The 20,213-nt window shown below is 64.8% G+C and overlaps 3 protein-coding genes across 3 annotated transcripts; 1 reads left to right on the top strand and 2 right to left on the bottom strand.

The window, feature by feature from the left end:
- Positions 1-84: 84 nt before the first annotated feature.
- On the top strand, positions 85-7,592 carry CNNM4 (cyclin and CBS domain divalent metal cation transport mediator 4). The gene is made up of 7 exons (XM_034070501.1): positions 85-1,486; positions 3,739-3,882; positions 4,288-4,425; positions 4,877-5,046; positions 5,189-5,285; positions 5,877-6,058; positions 6,768-7,592. The coding sequence occupies exons 1-7, from the start codon at positions 85-87 to the stop codon at positions 6,975-6,977; spliced, it is 2,343 nt and encodes a 780-aa protein (XP_033926392.1). The 3' UTR covers positions 6,978-7,592.
- A 1,141-nt stretch (positions 7,593-8,733) lies between these two features.
- On the bottom strand, positions 8,734-9,814 carry ANKRD39 (ankyrin repeat domain 39). Its single transcript, XM_034070502.1, has 4 exons — positions 9,489-9,814; positions 9,302-9,405; positions 9,002-9,205; positions 8,734-8,933 (listed from the first exon to the last, which is right to left on the bottom strand). Exons 1-4 carry the CDS (start codon positions 9,586-9,588, stop codon positions 8,796-8,798), a joined length of 546 nt encoding a protein of 181 aa, XP_033926393.1. The 5' UTR covers positions 9,589-9,814; the 3' UTR covers positions 8,734-8,795.
- An 849-nt stretch (positions 9,815-10,663) lies between these two features.
- Positions 10,664-16,847, bottom strand: SEMA4C (semaphorin 4C). Its single transcript, XM_034070529.1, has 14 exons — positions 16,480-16,847; positions 15,271-15,419; positions 15,123-15,185; positions 14,922-15,020; positions 14,127-14,223; positions 13,935-14,051; positions 13,699-13,850; positions 13,444-13,619; positions 12,988-13,132; positions 12,687-12,909; positions 12,491-12,606; positions 12,254-12,411; positions 12,101-12,171; positions 10,664-12,017 (listed from the first exon to the last, which is right to left on the bottom strand). The coding sequence occupies exons 1-14, from the start codon at positions 16,724-16,726 to the stop codon at positions 11,191-11,193; spliced, it is 2,640 nt and encodes an 879-aa protein (XP_033926420.1). The 5' UTR covers positions 16,727-16,847; the 3' UTR covers positions 10,664-11,190.
- Positions 16,848-20,213: the final 3,366 nt, after the last annotated feature.

Below are 20,213 nucleotides of genomic sequence, written 5' to 3'. Positions count from 1 at the left end.
GGGGTGGCGGTATAGCGGCGTGGCGGGAGGGTGTGACGCAGGCGCGCTCGGGGGCGCGGCGTGAGGTGATTGCGAGACGCCAACATGGCGGCGGGCAGCGGCGTCCGCTCGGTGCTGCCGCTGCTGCTGCTGGCGCTGCCCGGGGCCGTGCCCGGGGCCGGGGCCGTGGCCGTGCCCCGGACGGGGGCTCCGGACGCTCCGGACGCGGACACTGTGGTGCTGGGCATGCGGCTGGAGGAGAGCACGAAGCCGGCTCCGTTGGCTCCGTCCCGGGGCCCCATCCGAGTGACGGAAGGCAGCGAGCTCCTGCTGCGCTTGTACGGGCAGGGGCTGGGCCCCGGCACCGGGGAACGGGTGGCGTTCGCCGAGCTGCGCCCGGCCGAGAACGGTTCTGCGCCGAACGGCTCCTGCTCCTACCGCACCCAGGACGTGGTGGTGCAGCCGGGGCCCGCTGAGCTCTCCGGTACCTCGGCCGTGCTGCGGGTCCGGGTCCGAGCGCTGCGGAAGGGCGAGAAGGTGAAGACCTATGTGTTGTGCACCCAGCGCCGGGCAGGCCGGGCCTGGCTGCCCCACGGCGAGCCCGACGGCTGGCTCATGGTGCTGGAGGAGCGCAAGTCACTGCTGCCGCTGTGGCTGCAGGTGATCCTGATCGTGGGGCTGCTGCTGCTGTCGGGCATCTTCAGCGGCCTCAACCTGGGCCTCATGGCGCTGGACCCCATGGAGCTGCGCATCGTGCAGAACTGCGGCACCGACACCGAGAAGCGCTACGCCCGCAGGATCGAGCCCATCCGCCGCAAGGGGAACTACCTGCTGTGCTCCCTGCTGCTGGGCAACGTGCTGGTGAACACCACGCTCACCATCTTCCTCGACGACCTCATCGGCTCCGGCATCGGCGCCGTCGTGGCTTCCACCATCGGCATCGTCATCTTCGGCGAGATCGTGCCCCAGGCGCTCTGCTCCCGGCACGGTTTGGCTGTAGGTGCCAACACCATCGTGCTGACCAAGTTCTTCATGCTGGTGACGTTCCCCCTCTCCTACCCCATCAGCAAGCTCCTGGACTGCATCCTGGGCCAGGAGATCGGCACCGTCTACAACCGGGAGAAGCTGGTGGAGATGCTGAAGGTGACGGAGCCCTACAATGACCTGGTGAGGGAGGAGCTCAACATGATCCAGGGAGCCCTGGAGCTCCGCACCAAGACGGTGGAGGACGTGATGACCCCGCTGCAGAACTGCTTCATGATCAACAGTGATGCCATCCTGGACTTCAACACCATGTCGGAGATCATGGAGAGCGGCTACACCCGCATCCCTGTCTACGAGGAGGAGCGCTCCAACATCATGGACATCCTCTACGTCAAGGACTTGGCTTTCGTGGACCCTGACGACTGCACTCCCCTCAAGACCATCACCAAGTTCTACAACCACCCCGTCCATGTCGTCTTCCACGACACCAAGCTGGATGCCATGCTGGAGGAGTTCAAAAAGGGTAAGGGGGTGCTGCTCATTCCCATGGGGTGCTGCTGCTTCCATGGGCTGCTGCTGCTTCCATGGGCTGCTGCTGCTTCCATGGGGTGCTGCTGCTTCCATGGGTGCTGCTGCTCACTCCCGTGGGGTGCTGCTGCTGCTTCCATGGGTGCTGCTGCTCACTCCCGTGGGGTGCTGCTGCTGCTTCCCTGGGGTGCTGCTGCTCACTCCCATGGGGTGCTGCTCACTTCCATGGGGTGCTGCTCGCTTCCATTGGATGCTGCTCACTTCCATGGGGTGCTGCTGCTTCCATAGGATGCTGCTCACTCCCATGGGGTGCTGCTCGCTTCCATGGGGTGCTGCTCACTCCCATAGGGTGCTGCTGCTTCCATGGGGTGCTGCTGCTCACTTCCATGGGGAGCTGCTCACTTCCATGGGGTGCTGCTCGCTTCCATTGGATGCTGCTCACTTCCATGGGGTGCTGCTGCTTCCATAGGATGCTGCTCACTCCCATGGGGTGCTGCTCGCTTCCATGGGGTGCTGCTCACTCCCATGGGGTGCTGCTCACTTCCGTGGGGTGCTGCTCACTTCCATGGGGAGCTGCTGCTTCCATGGGGTGCTGCTGCTCTCTCCCATGGGGTGCTGCTCTCTCCCATGGGGTGCTGCTCACTTCCATGGGGTGCTGCTCTCTCCCATGGGGTGCTGCTCGCTTCCATGGGGTGCTGCTGCTCACTTCCATGGGGTGCTGCTGCTCACTTTCATGGGGTGCTGCTCACTCCCATAGGGTGCTGCTCACTCCCATGGGGTGCTGCTTACTTCCCTGAGGTGCTGTCCATGGGGTGCTGGTTTTTCTGGGGGGCACAGGACATGAGTGTGGTGCTGAGCACCGGCAGCTGAGCCAGGAGCCTCCCGTTCCCTGCCTCAGGAGCCACTTTGGGACCGTTCTCCTGGGTTTCCTCCCCAGCCCTGGAGGCTCCTGCATAGGAACTGAGTGTTGGGAGCCACTGGATCCCAGCTTGGCTCATGGGATAGGCAGGGAGGAGGCAGCAGCTCCCAAAACACAGGAGCTTGGCACAGCTCCCTGTGGGAATGCCGATGGGATCTCAGCCTCATTCCCTTCGGTTCATCCCATCCCACTCCAGCCTGGCCCCAGCACCCAGCAGCACAGAACCCGTGTCCTGCTGCTGCCGGAGCCGGTGTTATCCCTCCGGCAAATCCTTCCCAAGGGATTTAAGCCTCTCATTCCGGTTCCAAAGCCACCCACATCCGCAGGGCTGGGGTTTGAGCCGCCGCTCAGGCCCAGGGCCCTGCTCTGTGGCTCTGGGTTGAGCCGAGCCCATTCCTCATGGATGCAGCTCCATGGTGGGGCTCTGCCCCCATCCCCATCATGGGCACCCAGAGCAGGAGCAGCGCCCGTGCCCTTTGCCCTCTGGATCCCAGTGTTTGCTTTGCCAGCAGCCGCTCCCAGTGGAGCTCATCCCAAGAGGAGCTGCCTGAGTCACCCATCCCCATCCCTGCACCCGTTCCAGGTTGGATATGGACATAGGGGCTTGGAGCAGCTGCTCCAGGGGAAGGGATCCCTGCCTGTGGCACTGGATGTGCTTTAAGGTCCCTTCCATCCCACCCCAGGGCTCTATGAGCACAGGGAGCTCCGTGGTCCCTTCCCCATCAGCACATTGGTGCTGAGCAGAGCAGGATGGCTCCTTGCCGCTGGCCTCGGGGTGAGTGTGGAGCTGCAAGAGACCAAAGGGATTCCCTGTGGGGCTGTGCTGAGGTCAGGGAGTGTCATCACCTTCCTCCCTGCCTCAGTTTCCCCAGGCTAAGGATCCATCGTGTGGCTGCAGTGAGCTGGCCTGGGCGTGCTGTGGTGCTCCACACCCTGCTCCTTTCCCTGGAGCACAGCCGGATGCTCCTTGTCCAAGGAGCTGTTCCCAATGGATCTGTGTCATCTGGGGATGGAGCAGGAGAAACACACACCCAGGAGCAGGGCCAGCCTGGATTCCAGCTATGGATTTAGCTGGAATAAAGCAAACTGCATCCTGCCTACAGAGAATGGAGCCTGTGGACCCATGACAGGGAATGGGCTCCCGGGGGGCACATTCCATCCCCCAGGAATCCCATTGCCCTGGTGCCTGGCTTCAATCGCTGCCATCACACTAGGGATTGGTCCCCAGCCCAGGGCCATGGCTGCATCCAGGCTGGTTCATTGTTCCCTGGGCAGGCAGGTGGTGGGATGGGAAGCAGCTATCCCCTTCCAACATTCCCAATCCCTAGGGAAGTCCCACTTGGCCATCGTACAGAAGGTGAACAACGAGGGTGAAGGGGACCCCTTCTATGAGGTGCTGGGGCTGGTGACGCTGGAGGATGTCATCGAGGAGATCATCAAGTCGGAGATCCTGGACGAGTCGGACACGTACAGTAGGTGTCAAGCTCGGTCCCTGCCCCCTCCCCATCCTGTATCCCGCTGACATCCTGCTGTATCCCGCTGTATCCCACTGTATCCCACTGTATCCCACTGTATCCCACTGTATCCCACTGTATCCCACTGACATCCCACTGTATCCCGCTGTATCCCACTGTATCCTGCTGTATCCCACTGTATCCCGCTGACATCCTGCTGTATCCCGCTGTATCCCACTGTATCCTGCTGACATCCCACTGTATCCTGCTGTATCCCACTGTATCCCACTGACATCCTGCTGTATCCCGCTGTATCCCGCTGACATCCCACTGTATCCCACTGTATCCTGCTGACATCCCGCTGTATCCCGCTGACATCCCACTGTATCCCACTGTATCCCACTGACATCCCACTCCCCGCAGCCGACAACCGCAGCAGGAAGCTCGTGAACAACCACAAGGGCAAACGGGACTTCTCGGCCTTCAAGGACCCTGTTGGGGAGCAGAAGGTGAAGGTCTCCCCACAGCTGCTCCTGGCCGCCCACCGCTTCCTCTCCACAGGTAATGGGGTGTTTTGGGGTGGGGGGAGCCCCCTGAAGCTCAGGGCACCCTTGGCTCAGTCCAATGGCTCCAGCAGCTCCCCAGCACTGACCTGATGGGCTCCATGTGCTGCTGTGTCCCTGGGCTCTGTTCCCGTCCCCCCACCAAGGAAGAGTCCCTCCAACCATGGCGTTCAGGAGTTATGGGGTTGCTTGTGTCCCATCCCACTCCCTTCCCCTCTGTCCCAACCCCAGCATGGGAATGGATGGGGCTCAGGAGGTGATGCTCAGAAGGTCCCCATCCCTCCAGCGTGGTCCCATTCCCCATGTCCCCAAGGCTGGCGCTGGCCTTGCTGTGGACCCAGAGCTTGTGTTGGGTTGGCTCCTGCCCCATGGAGGTGTCAGTGGGGTCCAAGCACCACACAGAGGGACAGGACCATGGCTCTGAGCCCTTTCCTCCCCTTGGCTCTCAGAGGTGACCCTCTTCACCCCCACCTACATCTCGGAGAAGATCCTCCTGCGGCTGCTCAAGTATTCCCACGTCATCCAGGAGCTCAAGTTCGATGAGGGCAACAAGAGGTCCCCACGACACTTCCTCTACTGCAAGAACAAAGCAGCCGACTACTTCACCCTCATCCTGCAGGTACCCACCTGCCCCCATACATTGGGGGGCCCCTGCCTGAGCCTTCACCCCCAGACAGGCAGGGATGGGGTCTGGGGTCTCCCATCCAGCCCAGTGCTGCAGGATGGGGCTTAAGGACCCAACCCCTTCTCTCCCATTGCAGGGCAAGGTGGAGGTGGAGACGGGCAAGGAGTGCATGAAGTTTGAAGCAGGAGCTTTCTCCTACTATGGGGTGATGGCCATCGGCCCCTGTCCGACCGGTAAGCACCCCCACACCGCTTGGGTGTCAGCATGGGGAGAGCCCCCCCACCCCGTGTTATTGCTGCTGGTGGGAATAGGAGATGCTGGAGATCCCACTGGTGCCCCCCAGTGGGGCTGTGACACTGACCCTCATGGTGCTCAGTGTCAGCAGCACCCGTCTGGGCACTGAGGGGCAGAGGGACCTGCAGCCACCCTGCCCTTCACCCAGAGGCTTCTCTTCACCTTGTCCTCTGTGTGTGGTTCATCTCTGTACCCTGTGTCCAAGCACATCTCCCTTTCCCCATAACCCCACTTTGTCCCTAACCCATATGGGGTGACTGAGCCACCGGTTTGGGACTCGGTGTCCTCGGCCCTGGTCCCTGTCCCCTGGTGCAAGGGGGAGCAGAGGTCTGGATGGATCAAATCCGGTGCTCCAGGACTGCCTGGGATGGATGCTCCTCGTCACCACTGGGATCTGCATCCCTGGAGCCAGCAGGATGGGGATCTCCCTGCACGCAGCCAGGGCAGCATCACCGGGGGCTCAGCACCCATTACCCAGCACCCAGGGGGTGGTGCAGGGCATGGCTGACCCCATCCCTCCCCTCCCACAGAGACACGCTCCCCATCACACGTCAGTGGCCTCAACCACTCGGCCTCCCTCAACTACCACGAGCGCTCCGACTCCATCTCCTCGCCCGTCAGCGGCAGCACCACCCAGCTCAACACCAGCACTGGTGCCCAGTATGTGCCCGACTTCAGTGTCCGAGCCCTCACTGACCTCCAGTTTGTCAAGGTGAGGTTACTGGGGTGCAGAGCAGGGGGTTCACCTGCAGAAGGGGAGGCTCAGGGGGACCTGAGAGCAGCTCCAGTGTCTGAAGGGGCTACAAGGATGCTGGAGAGGGGCTCTGCATCAGGGACTGTAGGGGTGGGACAAGGGGTGATGGGTTCAGGCTGAAACAGGAGGGATTTAGGTTGGAGATAAGGCAGAAGCTGTTCCCTGTGAGGGTGCTGAGGCGCTGGCACAGGGTGCCCAGAGAAGCTGTGGCTGCCCCATCCCTGGCAGTGCTCAAGGCCAGGTTGGACACAGGGGCTTGGAGCAGCTGCTCCAGTGGAAGGGGTTGGGATTGGAGCTGGAGGAGCTTTAAGGTCCCTTCCAACCCAGCCCATTCCCGGATTCATTCTGGGACAAGAGGAACCAGCCTCAAGCTGCCCCAGGGCAGGTTTAGATGGAGCTGAGGAACAATTCCTGCCCCACAGGGTGCTCAGGCATTGGAACAGGCTGCCCAGGGCAGGGCTGCAGGCACCGGCCCTGCAAGTGTTCACACCTCCTCAGTGCCATGGGGCAGGGGTGGCCTTGGCAGGGCTGGGGATGGATGACTTGATCCTAAAGCTTTTTCCCATCCTTAGTTCCATGGCTCTAAGACAAGGCAGATGCCCATAGGGATGCTCTCAGGGGTCCAACCCCACTCCTCACCCCTTCCCTTCTCCCTTTGCCCCCCCAGATCCTGCGCCACGAGTACCAGAACGCCCTGACCGCCTCCCGCATGGACAGTTGTCCCCAGTCCCCCGACAGCAACTGCCCCAGTGCAGACACGGATGCACCAGAGAAACCAGAACCTCCCAGCACCGCGGATGAGACCACGAGCCTCCTGAACAAGAGGAACTGCCTGAGCCGGCGCAGCAACCACAGCCTCTTGGAGAACTCCATCTGACCCCGGCCCCGCCGGCACGGGCTCGGTTTAGGGGACCCTTTCCATCCTAAGTAGGTGGCACCGTGCCGGGGCGCCCGGAGAAGCCTGGTTTGAACCCGTGGTGGCACCGGGGTGGTAACGGAGCTGGGATCTGCTGCGGCTTTCCCAGGCTGGTTCCTTTGTGCTCCATCTCCAGGGTGGCACAAACCCACGTTCAGCTCAGGGAGCTTCAGGGCTCGGGGTCTGGGGGGGCTCTGCCGCTGGGCATCGCAGCCCCATGGGGGGCAGCTGGGATGTGACCCGATGGTGGCATCACATCCTTCTCTGTCTGTGCCCGTCCTTCCCCTTTCCCGCTGGCCCGGGAGACCGCGGGGACGTGGCAGGGGGGAGAGGTTGGCATCAGGCCTGAGGCCACGGGGATGGTCCCTGGCACCACGGCTCAGGCTTGACCCCCTCTGCCACTCACCGGTGTCACAAGCGCGCTGAGGACGGCAGAGCCGGGTCCTGTTGTCATTATGTGTGTGTGTCCCCTCCAAGGGGGTGGTTTTGGTGCCTTCCCCCCCCTGCCCCCCCAGGCTCCATGGGGTGTCCCGGGGTGGGACCCCCAACCTCTATGGGGTGTCTCGGGGTGGGACCCCCAACCTCTATGGGGTGTCTCGGGGGGGGGACGTGGGGCCGGGGGCACAAAGCTAGTGACCAAAGTTGTACAAGCAGGAGGGGGCCAGCACCGTGTGTGCCCCCCCCCCCCAGCACCAGGGGGGACCCCCAGACCCATGGATGCCCTCGGGGCTGGGCCTGGGGACCTGGTGCCCCATAGAGGGGGGGAAGGAGACGTGTGTCCCCCCCCCAAAAGCACAAGTTCTCTGTAAGTTATTAGGGGAGGTGAATCATGGTCGTTAATTCCATCGCGATGCTCAGACCCGGGGGCCTGCGGGGGCCGATGATCGAAATAATAATAATGATGAATAATAATTAATAATAATAATTAATAATAATAAACAAAGAAAAAAACCCTTTTTTATTAAATCTTCCTCTATGCAAACCCCCCCCCCGGGAATTCCTATTTATTTTCCATATTAGCTTTGATTTGTATATTTGGGGTGTCCCATTTCCCCCCCCCCGGTTGTGATACCGACTGTGGGATTCTATCTGATGGGGTTTTGGGGGTGATTTTCTGCCGCTGGGGTAATAAAAGCCTCTCTGTGTACGTCGGTCTCCTCCGTGCTTCACGGTGGGGGGGGGGGGGATGCGGGAGGTACCGGTTACCGGGAGAGAGCCACTTTAGAGGATGCGGCCCCTTTAAATCTGTCCCCGTTGTTGTTTACAGACCGGGGCCAAGCACCGCCCCCCTGGGTTGTGATTGGCTGCACTGCCTGAGGTGGGGCGAGCGGTGATTGGCCTTCACGAGGAACGGCAGGGGGGCGGGACGCGGTGTGGGCAGTGATTGGCTGCTGGGAGGGGAGGGCGGGAACGATGTGAGGAGAGCCGGCCGCTGATTGGTTGTCCGAAGGGGGTGGGCGGGGACCTGCGCTGGGCAAGGCTCTGTCGGAGGCTCGGGCGCTGCAGTTACCACACGGAAGAGCCCGGTGACAGCCGGCGGCCGCCATCGCCCCTTGGGCCGCAGGTACGGCCCCACCGAGCCGCCCCACGGCACCAGCCGGTTGTGGCTGCCTCTCCCCGTGTGGGGCTGCGGGGGGACGGGAGGGAAGAGCTGAGAGTGGCTCCGGACACCCCCGAGGGGTCCGCCCGGCGCAGGGACAGAGACACGGACACAGCGTTGGGTACCGCCGGCGCTGTTTATCCACGGCGAGAGGCCCGCGGCGGCTCCTGTGTCCCCGCTCAGGTACCCAGCAGGTCCCGCACCGCCGGGTGGGCCAAGTCCCGCGGCCGCCGTCCTTTGGCATCGGCGATGCCGGCCAGCGCCGGGCTGTGCTGCAGGAGCAGCGCACACAGCTCCCGGTGGCCCTGCTCGGCCGCCTGCGGGTGACACGGTGTGGGTGACAGCACCGGGGACCCCCCCGTCCCCCCCACCCCGATCGCCCCACCTTGTGCAGGCTGGTGCGGCCGTCCCCGTCGGCAGCAGCGGGGTCAGCGCCGTGGGCCAGCAGGAGCCGGGCGATGGCGAGGTGTCCGCAGAAGCTGGCGCGGTGCAGCGGGGTGGCCCCGCCGGGTGTGCGGGCGTCGCAGCAGGCTCCGCGCTGCAGCAGCAGCCGGCACACCCCCAGGTGCCCGTTGCGGCTGGCGTAGTGCTGCGGGCAGCGGGGCGGTGGGCACAGCGGTCGGGATGCTAGTACCGCCGGCCCCCCCCCCCCCCCCCCCCCCCCCCCGTGTTCCCCGCTCCGTACCAGCGCTGTGTACCCCGCTAGGTCGGTCTGGCCGGGCTCCCCGCGCCGATCCAGCAGCTGCCGCACTCGGGGCTCGTCCCCGTCCCGAGCCGCGGCCCAGATCCCTGCGGGCAGCGGGCACCGGGTCAGGTACCGGGCTCGGAGCATGGCCCTGCCCGCAGCACCCCCGTCCCGATCCACACCCGACCCCGCTCGAAGTCCATCTCGGGCAGGCTCTGGTGTGCGCTGGGCACCGCCACCCGCGACGGGCAGCAGGGACCCGGCGGCGAGCGGCGGCCCGCAGCCATGGCCCGGGCCCGGCCGAAGGGAGCCCGAAGGGAGCCGGGGGAAAGAGGGAACAACCGGAAAGATCCGAGGGACAGGGCGAAAGGAGCCGAGGGGAAGAGGCAGGAGGTGAAGGGGGCTGAGGGGAGACGGGAAGAGCCGAAGGGAGCAGAGGGAAGCCGGAAAGGGCCGAAGGAAACCGAGGGAAGGGCTGAAGGGAATCGAGGGAAGCCGGATAGGGCCGAGGGGAGCCGAGGGAAGCCGGAAAGGGCCGAGGGAAGCCGAAAGGAGCCGAGGGGAAGCGGCAGGAGGTGAAGGGGGCTGAGGGGAGACGGGAATAGCCGGAGGGAACGGAGGGAAGGGCTGAAGGGAGACGGGGGAAGCCGGAAAGAGCCGAAGGGAACCGAGGGAAGCCGGAAAGAGCCGAGCGCAGTCGGGGGAAGCCGAACGAAGCCACGCCCCGAGCTCTTGAGCGCTCGCTCCGCCGCTATGGGGCGCGCTAGGGCTGGGCTGTGCCCCCCCCATCCGCTCCCATAGCGGCTCTGGGTCCCGTCCCCCCCCCCGGGTTCCCACGGCCCGGGCACCGCTGACCCCCCCCCCCCCAGGGCCCCGGGTGCCGCTTCCGCCCCGCTTCCCGGCAGGACCTCCTTGGGGACCCCACACTGACCCCGGCATCCGGGGGGGGGCCACTGGGACGGGACACGGGCATGGGGCCAAGCCTCTGCTCTTCCCCCCCCCCCCGGCCCTGGGAACGGCACCGCGATGCCCTTTTATAGCACCGAGAGAGGCCTTTTTCCATGAGCTCAGTGGCTGGGGGGGCCCAGAGCCCTCCCCGTCCCACCCCCCCACCCCCCCGGCTTTGCTTTCAAGATATGCTGAGGGGTTTATTTTTTTACTCCTTTTTATTATTAATATAAAAATACTCACGTATTTACAGCAAATAAATATATTTTGGTAACAAATAAATTACACTGGGGGTGGGGGGGTTATACAAAAGGGGCCCGAGCGGGCAGCGTGCAAGGGGGTGGCAGGCGGGGGGGGGGGTATGTACAACCAGGGCTAAAGGGGTACAAAGCCCTGGGGGGGGGGGGGGGGAGAGGTGTGAGATGGGGGGAGGGGGGGGCATTAGAAAAGTTCTCAGGAAGAAAAACCCGATCGGTTCTTAAGTCATCCCAAAAAATCATCCCATGGCCACGGCCCCGGGTGGGACATGGCACCCGGGGGGGCCGGTGGTCCCCAAGGCTGGTGGCAGTCCCCAAAGGTCAGTCCCTTGCTTGGGACACGGTACCGAAGGCGGACGTGGTGACCAAGAGCAGCTCCAGTGGCCCAAGACGGGTGTCACGGTGCCAGCGCCACGGCCCCAAGGCGGGTGCCGGGCTGGCAGTGCCCAAGACGGGTCCCAGCACTGTTGGTGACAGTCCCGTCCCCACGGTGAGTGCCAACATGGCAGTTCCCAAGTCAGGTACCAGCACCGGCATCCCTACACTGGGCACCAGCGCCCACACTGCAGCCCCAAGGCGGGGTGCTGGTGCCCAGGCGCTGGTCCCTATGGTGGGTGCCGGTGCCGGGGTCCCCGCAGTGGGTGCCCCTGAGGTAGGTACGGCTGCTCGGCGGCCACCGGCGGCTCAGACCGACGACTCCTCAGGGTTGGAGTCGGGCAGGGGCTGGCGCTGCTGCAGCTTGCGCCGCAGCTCCTCGGCCAGGTCGGCACAGGGCGGCCGCTCCTCAGCACCCAGTGCCAGGCGGATGTAGCCGTTGGAGGAGGAACCACGCAGGGGACCCAGGTGGATGCGGGTGGGTGAGTGAAGGGGCTGCCCAGGGATGGCGCTCGGTGGTGAGGTGGCACCGGGGGGGCCACCGTTGCGGCACGTGGCGTGACCCGGCACGATTTTGAGCGAGCCATCCGAGTAGTAGTAACTGGCTGGGTCCCAGAGCTTCTCATCCGAGTCGGACGCGGCGCTGGGGACGAAGCGCGGGCTGGGGGGCTCCTTGGGCAGCTCAATGGGGTACACCAGGGTGCTCTCGATGGCTTTGGTGCCTTTCCCCAGCTCCTCCCGCAGGCGCCGCCACAGCGAGAACACCACGAGCACCAGCACCAGGCACAGCGCGCCCAGGCACACGGCCACCACCCACACCAGCCCCAGGCTCTCCAGTGGCGCCCGCGTCTCCAGTGGCACCCCGGCTCCGGCCAGCACCACCACCCGGTACACCTCCCCGCCCAGGCGGGCGCCCTGCTCCTCCGAGAAGCACCGGTACGTGCCGCTGTGCTGAGCCCCGGCCCCCGGCACCACCAGCGCCCGCAGGCGGGTGTCATGCAGCACCAGTGCCTGCTCTGCCGGCAGCGCCCGGCCCTCGAAGGTCCACAGTGCCTTTGCCAGGTTGGAGCCCAGGCGGCACGTGAGCACCAGGTCAGTGCCGGCCACCACCGTCACGTTTTTGGGGGTGATGGAGCCTGTGGGAGAGCGGTGCAGGGTGAGATGGGGAGGCACAAAGCCAGGAGGACCCCAGCCCCACATGGCACTGCCGCGGTCTCACCTTGCTTGGCCACCTGAGGCAGGGTGCAGGCGCGGGTGTCGGAGCTCAGCACATCCTGGACCAGTTGGGACCTGCGGGAGGAGGTGGTGGAGGTGAAGGGGGTCCCTGTGGCACAGCAGGTGTCCCCCCAGCCCCACAGGGACCCCCCTGTACCCGTTGAGGCCGTCGGTGCGCACGCAGAGGCTGGCGTTGCGGCTCCAGGCGCAGTAGGGATCCCGGGCAAGGACACAGTCAGTGCACGACTGGTACCGGCTGCAATCGGCCAGTGGCAACTGGGCTAACTGGAAGCGGGAGCCAGCGAAGAGCAGCTTCTGCAGGGGCAGGAGAAGGGGTGAGGGGACACCAGAGGTGACACCCGGATGCCATCCCCTGCCCCGGAGCACCTCTCACCTTGCGCCCAGCCAGCACCAGGCTCTCCACAGGCTGCGCTGGCTCAAACACCTGCAGCTCCTCAACCAGATGGATGCGAGTGCCCAGGTTCAGTGCCTTGTGCACCCAGCCATCACCTGCGGGGCCCAGCGTGCTGTGAGGGACATTCCCACACCGGGAGCTTCCCATGGTGGCTTCCCCTCAGCCCGGCGCGTACCTGTGCCGATGAAGAGCACCTCGTAGATGGCACCGTCCAGCCCAGCCACTCTGTCCACCACGAGCTGGGTGAAGTTGGAGTCCTTCTTGAGCAGCAGCGGGCGGCCGCGGTGCGGCAGGATGGGCTCATCCATCAGCGGGTGCTTCTTGGCGAAGTTGAGGGTGTTGTCGGGCAGCTCCAGGGAGCTGGCGAAGCCGTTCTGGCGGTGCCAGTCTGTGATGCACTGTGGGACCGAGGGCACCGTCACTGAGGGACTGTATCCGTACCCCATCCCCTTCCCACTGCCAGGACCAGCACTCACCGCGCCAGGACGGGGACTCGGCACCTCATCCGAGTACCGGCCCCACTTCTGCGCCTGCTCCCGGTACTCCTTGTAGGGGCCCTCAAATGCCTTCTTCACCTCCAGGATGTGGTACCGGCAAATGGCCGAGACATCCACGTCCCCCCTGCAAGCAACAGGGGAGGATTTAGAGGAGCCACCAGTTCCGGGGTTGATGCCACCTCCCCATGGACCCACCACCAGTTCTGGGGCTGATGCCACCTCCCCATGGACCCACCACCAGTTCTGGGGTTGATGCCACCTCCCCATTGACCCACCACCAGTTCTAGGGTTGATGCCACCTCCCCATGGACCCACCACCAGTTCTGGGGCTGATACCACCTCCCTATGGACCCACCACCAGTTCCAGGGTTGATGCCACCTCCCCATGGACCCACCACCAGTTCCAGGGTTGATGCCACCTCCCCATGGACTCACCAGCGGGCCTGGAAGACCCCAAAAAAGGTGGTGTCCTGCCACTCATCCCCGGGCAGGGTGAACACAGCCTGCAGGCGGTTGAAGTGGAGCTGCTGCTCGGGGGCCGAACACACCAAACGAGCCTTCAGGAACGTTGTCCACTTCTTCTGCAGCGTGCGGGCCCCACCGACGTCCCCCTGCACACCCAACCGGTGTCACCACAGGGTGTAGCCACCCCAGGACACCATCCCCTGCCCTGCTGTCCCCTCCCTGTACCTTGCAGACCCGCGCCACGCGGGCCACCACCTGCTCGGCATAACAGTCGTACTCCACCGCGCGCTCGCTGAAGAAGAAGTAAACCTTGTCATCGTCACCGGTGGCGCTGGCCGCGCTCTCCTGCACGTACGCTGAGGCCACAAAGTGGGGCTCTGTGGGGGGAAAGGGACATCAACCCCGTGCCGTGGGTTGGGGGTGTCCACCCAGTCCTCCCCACCATGTCCCCCCGGCTCTACCGTTCAACCAGGAGGTGAGATACTCGGTCTTCATGGAGTAGTGGGGCCCCAGGTTGCGGAGGATGACGGGCTCCGTGCCCAGGAAGTTGTTGAAGGTGGCTGAGTAGAGCTCCCCGTCTGTGAGGAACAGGGTTAGGAAGGTGACAGGGGCTGTGGTGGGACCCCCCCACTGGCCCCAGCAGTGCCACCTACCCACGATGAGGCCGGTGTGTCCCTTGGTGGGGTCGTAGGGACACTTCCCTTTGCCGTCCTCAAAAGCCACTTGGTCCAGGGTGAAGCCAGAGAGTTCCTGTGGGGCACAGGAGAGGGTGGGGGGTTCAACACCCACCCTGGTTCATGGTGACATGGTGACATGGTGATCTGACCACCCCTGGTCCCCCAGCTGAGCCTCTGGGGCACAGGGACATGGCTGAGTGATGCTCCTGGGCACAGGGACACCCCTGGGTGATGCTCCTGGAACAGGGACACTCCCAAGATAACCTTTCTGGGACAAAGACAGCCCTGGATAGCCCATTACAGAGACAGGGACACCCCTAACAATGCTCCAGGGTGACAGGAGACACCCCTGGACCACCCTATGGGAACAAGGCCACCCCTTAATCATGCCCCTGGGGACAGGGATGCTCCTGGAGCACCCTTTTGGGGACAGGGACACCCTTGGATGATGCTCCTGGGGACAGGGACATCCATGGAGCACCTTCCTCAGGACAGGGGCACCCCTGGGAGATGCTCATGGGGCAGGGATACCCCCCCAGACAGCCCTTCTGGGATGAGCACAGACCCATTATGGGGACAAGAACACCCTAACAAAGCTCCAGGGGGTCAAGGGACACCCCAGACCACCCTCAGAGGAACAAGGCAACCCCTTAATGACATCCCTGGAGCACCCTTTTGGGGATAGGGACACCCCTTGGTGATGCTCCCAAGGCCGGGTGGGGGTGTCCAGGGGGGTGACAGGTTCTGGGGTCCCCCCATGGCCACACTCACGATGTAGGTGCACTTGGGTTGGAAGGCGTAGGTGCCGCAGGCGTAGAGATGGGAACTGTTGTAGCTCTGCAGGAACCGCACGTAGTTGAAGCAGTCGGTCTGGGGGGGGGACAGGAGGCGGTTAAAGGGGGACACAGCAGGGTCCCTGTCACCCTTCCACCCCCCCCCCCCCCACTACAGCCACAGCACCCTCTCCCCAACCTGGTTGTTCTTGCCCTTCTGGATGCACTCGGCTTTCTTATCCACGGGGGCTTCCCAGGAGATCTGGGGATGGAGAAAAGGGGTCAGGGGGCTCCAAACACCCCCCAGACCCTGCAGGAACACCCCCGGGGGGGGCCTGGGGCCTCACCGCTGCCTTGAGCTCCACGGTGCCGGTGGCCACGGCAAACACGGCCTCCCTGGCCCCCACATAGAGCAGAGCCTCAGCCGGGTCCAGCGTCAGCGTCAGGTAGTGCGAGACCCCCCCCTGCGAGAAGCGCTTGGCCACGTCCTGCAGCTCTGTGGGGAGGGGGGGCACAAAGGGGGGGACACGGGGGTGAGCCCCAGCCCTGCCGGGTACCCACAACCCCCCCTGACCCCCTCCTGCAGAGCACAAAGGGCTCTTTGTCACCGGGGCAGGCGCTGGCGGAGCCGCACGAACACTGCGGCCTTTGGAGGGGCCCCACGGACCCCCCCGGCACCGGCACTGCAGAAAGGGACCATTGAGAGGGGGGCACCGGGGCCTCTGGATGGGGACGGGGACGTGGGATGGCACGGCATGGGGATGGCATGGGGACAGCATGGGATGGCACAGGGATGGTACCATATGGGGATGGCATGGGGATGGCACAGAGACACAAGGCACTGGTACAGCATGGGGATGGCACAGGAAAGGACAGGAGTCAAGCGCGGGGATGGCACAGGGATGGCACCGTATGGGGACAGGATGGGGATGGCATTGGGGTTGGCACAGGGACACAAGGCACTGGTACAGCATGGGGATGGCATAGGAAAGGACAGGAGTCAAGCACAGGGATGGCACCGTATGGGGACGGCATGGGGATGGCATTGGGGATGGCACTGCATGGGGATGGCACAGGGACGGTACCGTATGGGGATGGCACTGGGGATGGCACGGAGACACAAGGCACTGGTACAGCATGGGGATGGCACAGGAAAGGACAGGAGTCAAGCGCGGGGATGGCACAGAGATGTAGGTCATGGGCACAGGGACACTGGCACAGTGCACGGATAGAGGACACCGGGCACTGCCACCATATAGGGCATGGGGACACAGGGCATGGCACAGAGACAGCAACAACAGCGCTGGCATGGCACAGTGACAGGGCACACAGCAGATGGGGACACATAGTCCTGGCACAGGACGGGGACAGGGACACAGGGTGCTGGCACGGCTAAAGGATGGCACCTCAGGGTGCTGGCATGGCACAGGGACACGGCACAGGGATGGGGACAACACGGGGGGGTCCCCAGTGCTCTGCCACGCTGGGATGGGGACAACAGCCGCGGGTGCCACCGTGGTGACCGGAGCACCCCCCCCCCATACACCGTTACTCACCCGCATACGGGACGGTCTTGCGGGGCACGGCGCTCCACGAGGACCCCGGTGCCGTGGCAGCGGTGGCAGCGGTGGCGAGGGCCAGCAGCGAGGCGAGGGCCAGAAGCCATTGCGGGGCCATGGCGGGCAGGGCCGGGACAGGGAGCCGGAGCCTGGGGGGGGCACACGGGCACGGCCGGGCCCCGTTAGGGTAACGGGGCGTCACGCGGGCAGCGCGGGGACAAGGCGGCCATTGAGGAACGCGCATCACGAGGCGGGGGCGCCCCACGCGGGGGGGGACACACACAAACGGGTCCCAAATCACTGCCCCCCCCCTCCAATCACGGTCCCTCCTCCGGTGGTGACGAGCAATGGGGTGGAGGGGGGTCCACGGAGGAGGAAACGGGGCCCATCCGGTTCCCCCCCCCCCCCGGCCCTGCCCCGGTGTGTCCGGGGGTAAGCACCGTGCCCCCCAACCCCGCCCCGGGCCAGGCTGGGCAGGATGCGGCTGGGAATTGTTCTGCCCTGCCCGTCGGGAAGCAGGAAGCGGGGGGGGGCTCGGGGGGAGCCTGCATCAGCTCGGGAAGGATTTCCGGGAGGGTGGGGGGCCGGGAATGGGACCCCATGGGCGTGGGAATGGGGGACGCCCCGGCACAGGGAGGGGGTGCGGGCAGGGGGCTGCCGGTGCCATGGGCATGGGCAGGGTGCCATGGGTATGGCTGGGGTGTCACAGTCAAAGCTGGGGTGTAATGGACACAGCTGGAGTGCCACAGGAACAGGGAGGGTGCCATGGGCATGGGCAGGGTGCCATGGGTATGGCTGGGGTGTCATGGTCACAGCTGGGTGCAATGGACACAGCTGGAGTGCCACAGGAACACTGAGGGTGCCATGGGCATGGCCCTGGGGATGCCAGGGTGCCATGGGCACAGTTTGGGTGCCATTGGCACAGCCACAGTGCCATGGGCATAGCCAGATTGTGATGGGCAGTGTTGGGGTGCCACAGACATGGTCAGGGTGCCATGGGCATGATGAGGGTGCCATGGGCACAGCTGGGGTGCTACAGGCACGGCTCTGGGGATGCCAGGGTGCCATGGGCACAGTTCGGGTGCCATTGGCACAGCCACAGTGCCATGGGCATGGCCAGGTTTTGATGGGCAGTGTTGGGGTGCCACAGACATGGTCAGGGTGCCATGGACATGGCTGGGGCGCTACAGGCACGGCTCTGGGGATGGGGTGCCATGGGCACAGTTCGGGTGGCATTGGCACAGCCACAGTGCCATGGGCATGGCCAGATTGTGATGAGCATTGTTGGGGTACCAAAGACACGGTCATAGTGCCATGGGCATGATGAGGGTGCCATGGGCACAGCTGGGGTGCAACAGGCACGGTTCTGGGGACAAAGGCACAGCCAGGGGGCCATGGGCATGCCACAGGCATGGCCAGGGTGCCACAGGCATAACTGGGGTGCCATGGTCAGAGTCAGGGTGCCATGGGCAGAGTCAGGGTGCCATGGGCACAGCTGCGGTGCCGTAGCCAAAGCTGGGGTGCTACAGGCGTAGTGAGGGTGTAACGGTCACAGGCAGAGTGCCACGGGATCAGGGTGTAACGGTCACAGCCGGCGCACTGTGGGCACAGCCCCAGGCACGGCCGCGGTGCCAAGGGTGCAGGGCACGGCCGGGCTGCACGGGCAGGTCCTGTCCCGGCCGCCCCCAGCTCCGGTGCTGCCCCACGGGGGAACCGGGACACACGGGCCCACGGCAGCGCCTTCCAGTGGGGGGGGGTAGGGGGGGCCTACGTGGAGGGGAGGGGGGGGGCGGCCGGTACCGACGGGGGGGGAATCGGTGGGGGGGGGAAGCACCGGATGAGGACGATGGATCCCCGTTAACGGAGGGGGGTCCGGGCCCCGCCGCAGCGGGGGGGGCGGGGGAGGCCGGTACCGGTAGGAACAAAGCGCCTCCCCCGCGGCTCCGCCACAACAATACCGGGGCGGGGCGGGGCGGGGCGGGGGGGGCCGGGCTCGGTGGGGCGGGGGTGGGGGGGGAAGGGGGGGGTGCGGGGGGGGGGGGGGGGCAGGACCGGGCGCGTTCACTCACCTCGGGGCGGGGGGGGGGGCACCGGGAGGCGGCGGCGGCGGCGGCTGCTGGCGGCGGAGGGAGCGCGCCGCGCGGCCCCGTGAGGCCCCGCCCCCTGCGTGACGTCACGGCTCGGACCGAATCGGCTCGGCGGGGCAGGGTCAGCTCGGGTCAGATCGAGCCCCGGTGGCACGAAGGGATCCGGTCAACACCGGGACCGTGTGTGTCATGGAGCACCCGTGGCACCGGTAACAGCCGCTCATGGCCAGCATGGACCCATGGCATGGGAGGGACCTGGAGGTCCGGACCCCGTTGCTTGGGTCCCCCGGCCCGGCCCCGGTGCCAGCAGCACGCTGCCATGTGCCAAGCGGCAGACGTGCCCGTGCCAGGGACGCTGCTCCTTCGTTATCTCTGCCCTGCCGATCGCAGGGGCCGGTGCCAGGCGCTGGAGAGGTGCCCAGGGAGCCTGGCTCTGCCCCAGCCAGGCCGCGGCCATGGTGGGGCCTGGAGGAGCTGCTCTCTGCCTGCCCCAGGTCCCCATCACTGCCTCCGAGGGCAGGGAAGCTGCTGTCATCCCTTGGTCCCCCCTCCCTGTGTGTGTGTCAGCAGCCACAAACCCTCTACCTTCTGCTCCCTGCAGTGATCCCAAAGGGGAGCTTGGAGGTGGCTGGGGAGGAGCAGGGTTCATGGTGCAGCTGGATCCCAACCTGGTTGGGGTTGGAAGGGACCTTAAAGCTCCTCCAGTTCCAACCCCACTGGGCTTAAGTGGACTTGAGTGTGGCTTTTGTCTTCCTCTTGTTACTTGCCAGAGCCAGTGGGTGAAATCAGACCTGTGGAGACCTTCAGCTGCTTCCACTGGAGGTTCAGGTTGGCTTCGTGGGCAGCAGGGAGGATCAGTCTGTGAGAGCTGCTGGAGCTGCAGGGTTTTAGTGCAGAAAACGTTCCAAACACTTTGTTTCATGGAGTGCTCATTGCTGATGCCAAACAGCATCATCACATCCCCAGCCTGCATGGGGTGGCTGGAGTCGCCTGTTGGCACTGTCCTCCTGCCCGCCTGGTCCTCAGGATGATGGGGTCACTGGACCCATCCTGGTTAGGCAGTTGTTGTCAGCCTTTGTTCTGTGTCCTCCCTACTTGAGGCACTTCATTAGGGACAGTTTCACACTGCACTGGTGGTGGTTGTGGCACAGTGAGACCTGAGGAGTGAGGAACACTTCGGTGCTGCTGTATCGGAGATTGTGATATCACTGAGTGGTTGGGTTGGGTTGGAAGGGACCTTAAAGCTCCTCCAGTTCCAACCCCAACCCCTTCCACTGGAGCAGCTGCTCCAAGCCCCTGTGTCCAACCTGCCCTTGAGCACTGCCAGGGATGGGGCAGCCACAGCTGCTCTGGGCACCCTGTGCCAGCGCCTCAGCACCCTCACAGGGAACAGCTTCTGCCTCAGAGCTCAGCTCAGTCTCCCCTCTCTTGGGCAGGTTCAAGCCATTCCCCTTGGCCTGTCCCTACATCCCTTGTCCCAAGCCCCTCTCCAGCTTTCCTGCAGCCCCTTTAGGCACTGGAGCTGCTCTCAGCTCTCCCCTCTCAGTTGACGCCATTGAACCTCTCCCCTCAGCGCAGACCCCCAAAATGGCGCCCGCTCCTCACCACAGCCACAGGGGCGTGGCCGTGAGGAAAGGGCGGGGC

Source organism: Melopsittacus undulatus, chromosome 18 (genome assembly GCF_012275295.1).
Source record: "Melopsittacus undulatus isolate bMelUnd1 chromosome 18, bMelUnd1.mat.Z, whole genome shotgun sequence".
Lineage (NCBI taxonomy): Eukaryota > Metazoa > Chordata > Aves > Psittaciformes > Psittaculidae > Melopsittacus > Melopsittacus undulatus.
Note: the sequence above shows the minus strand (reverse complement) of the source record. Positions and strands in the feature narration are given on the sequence as shown.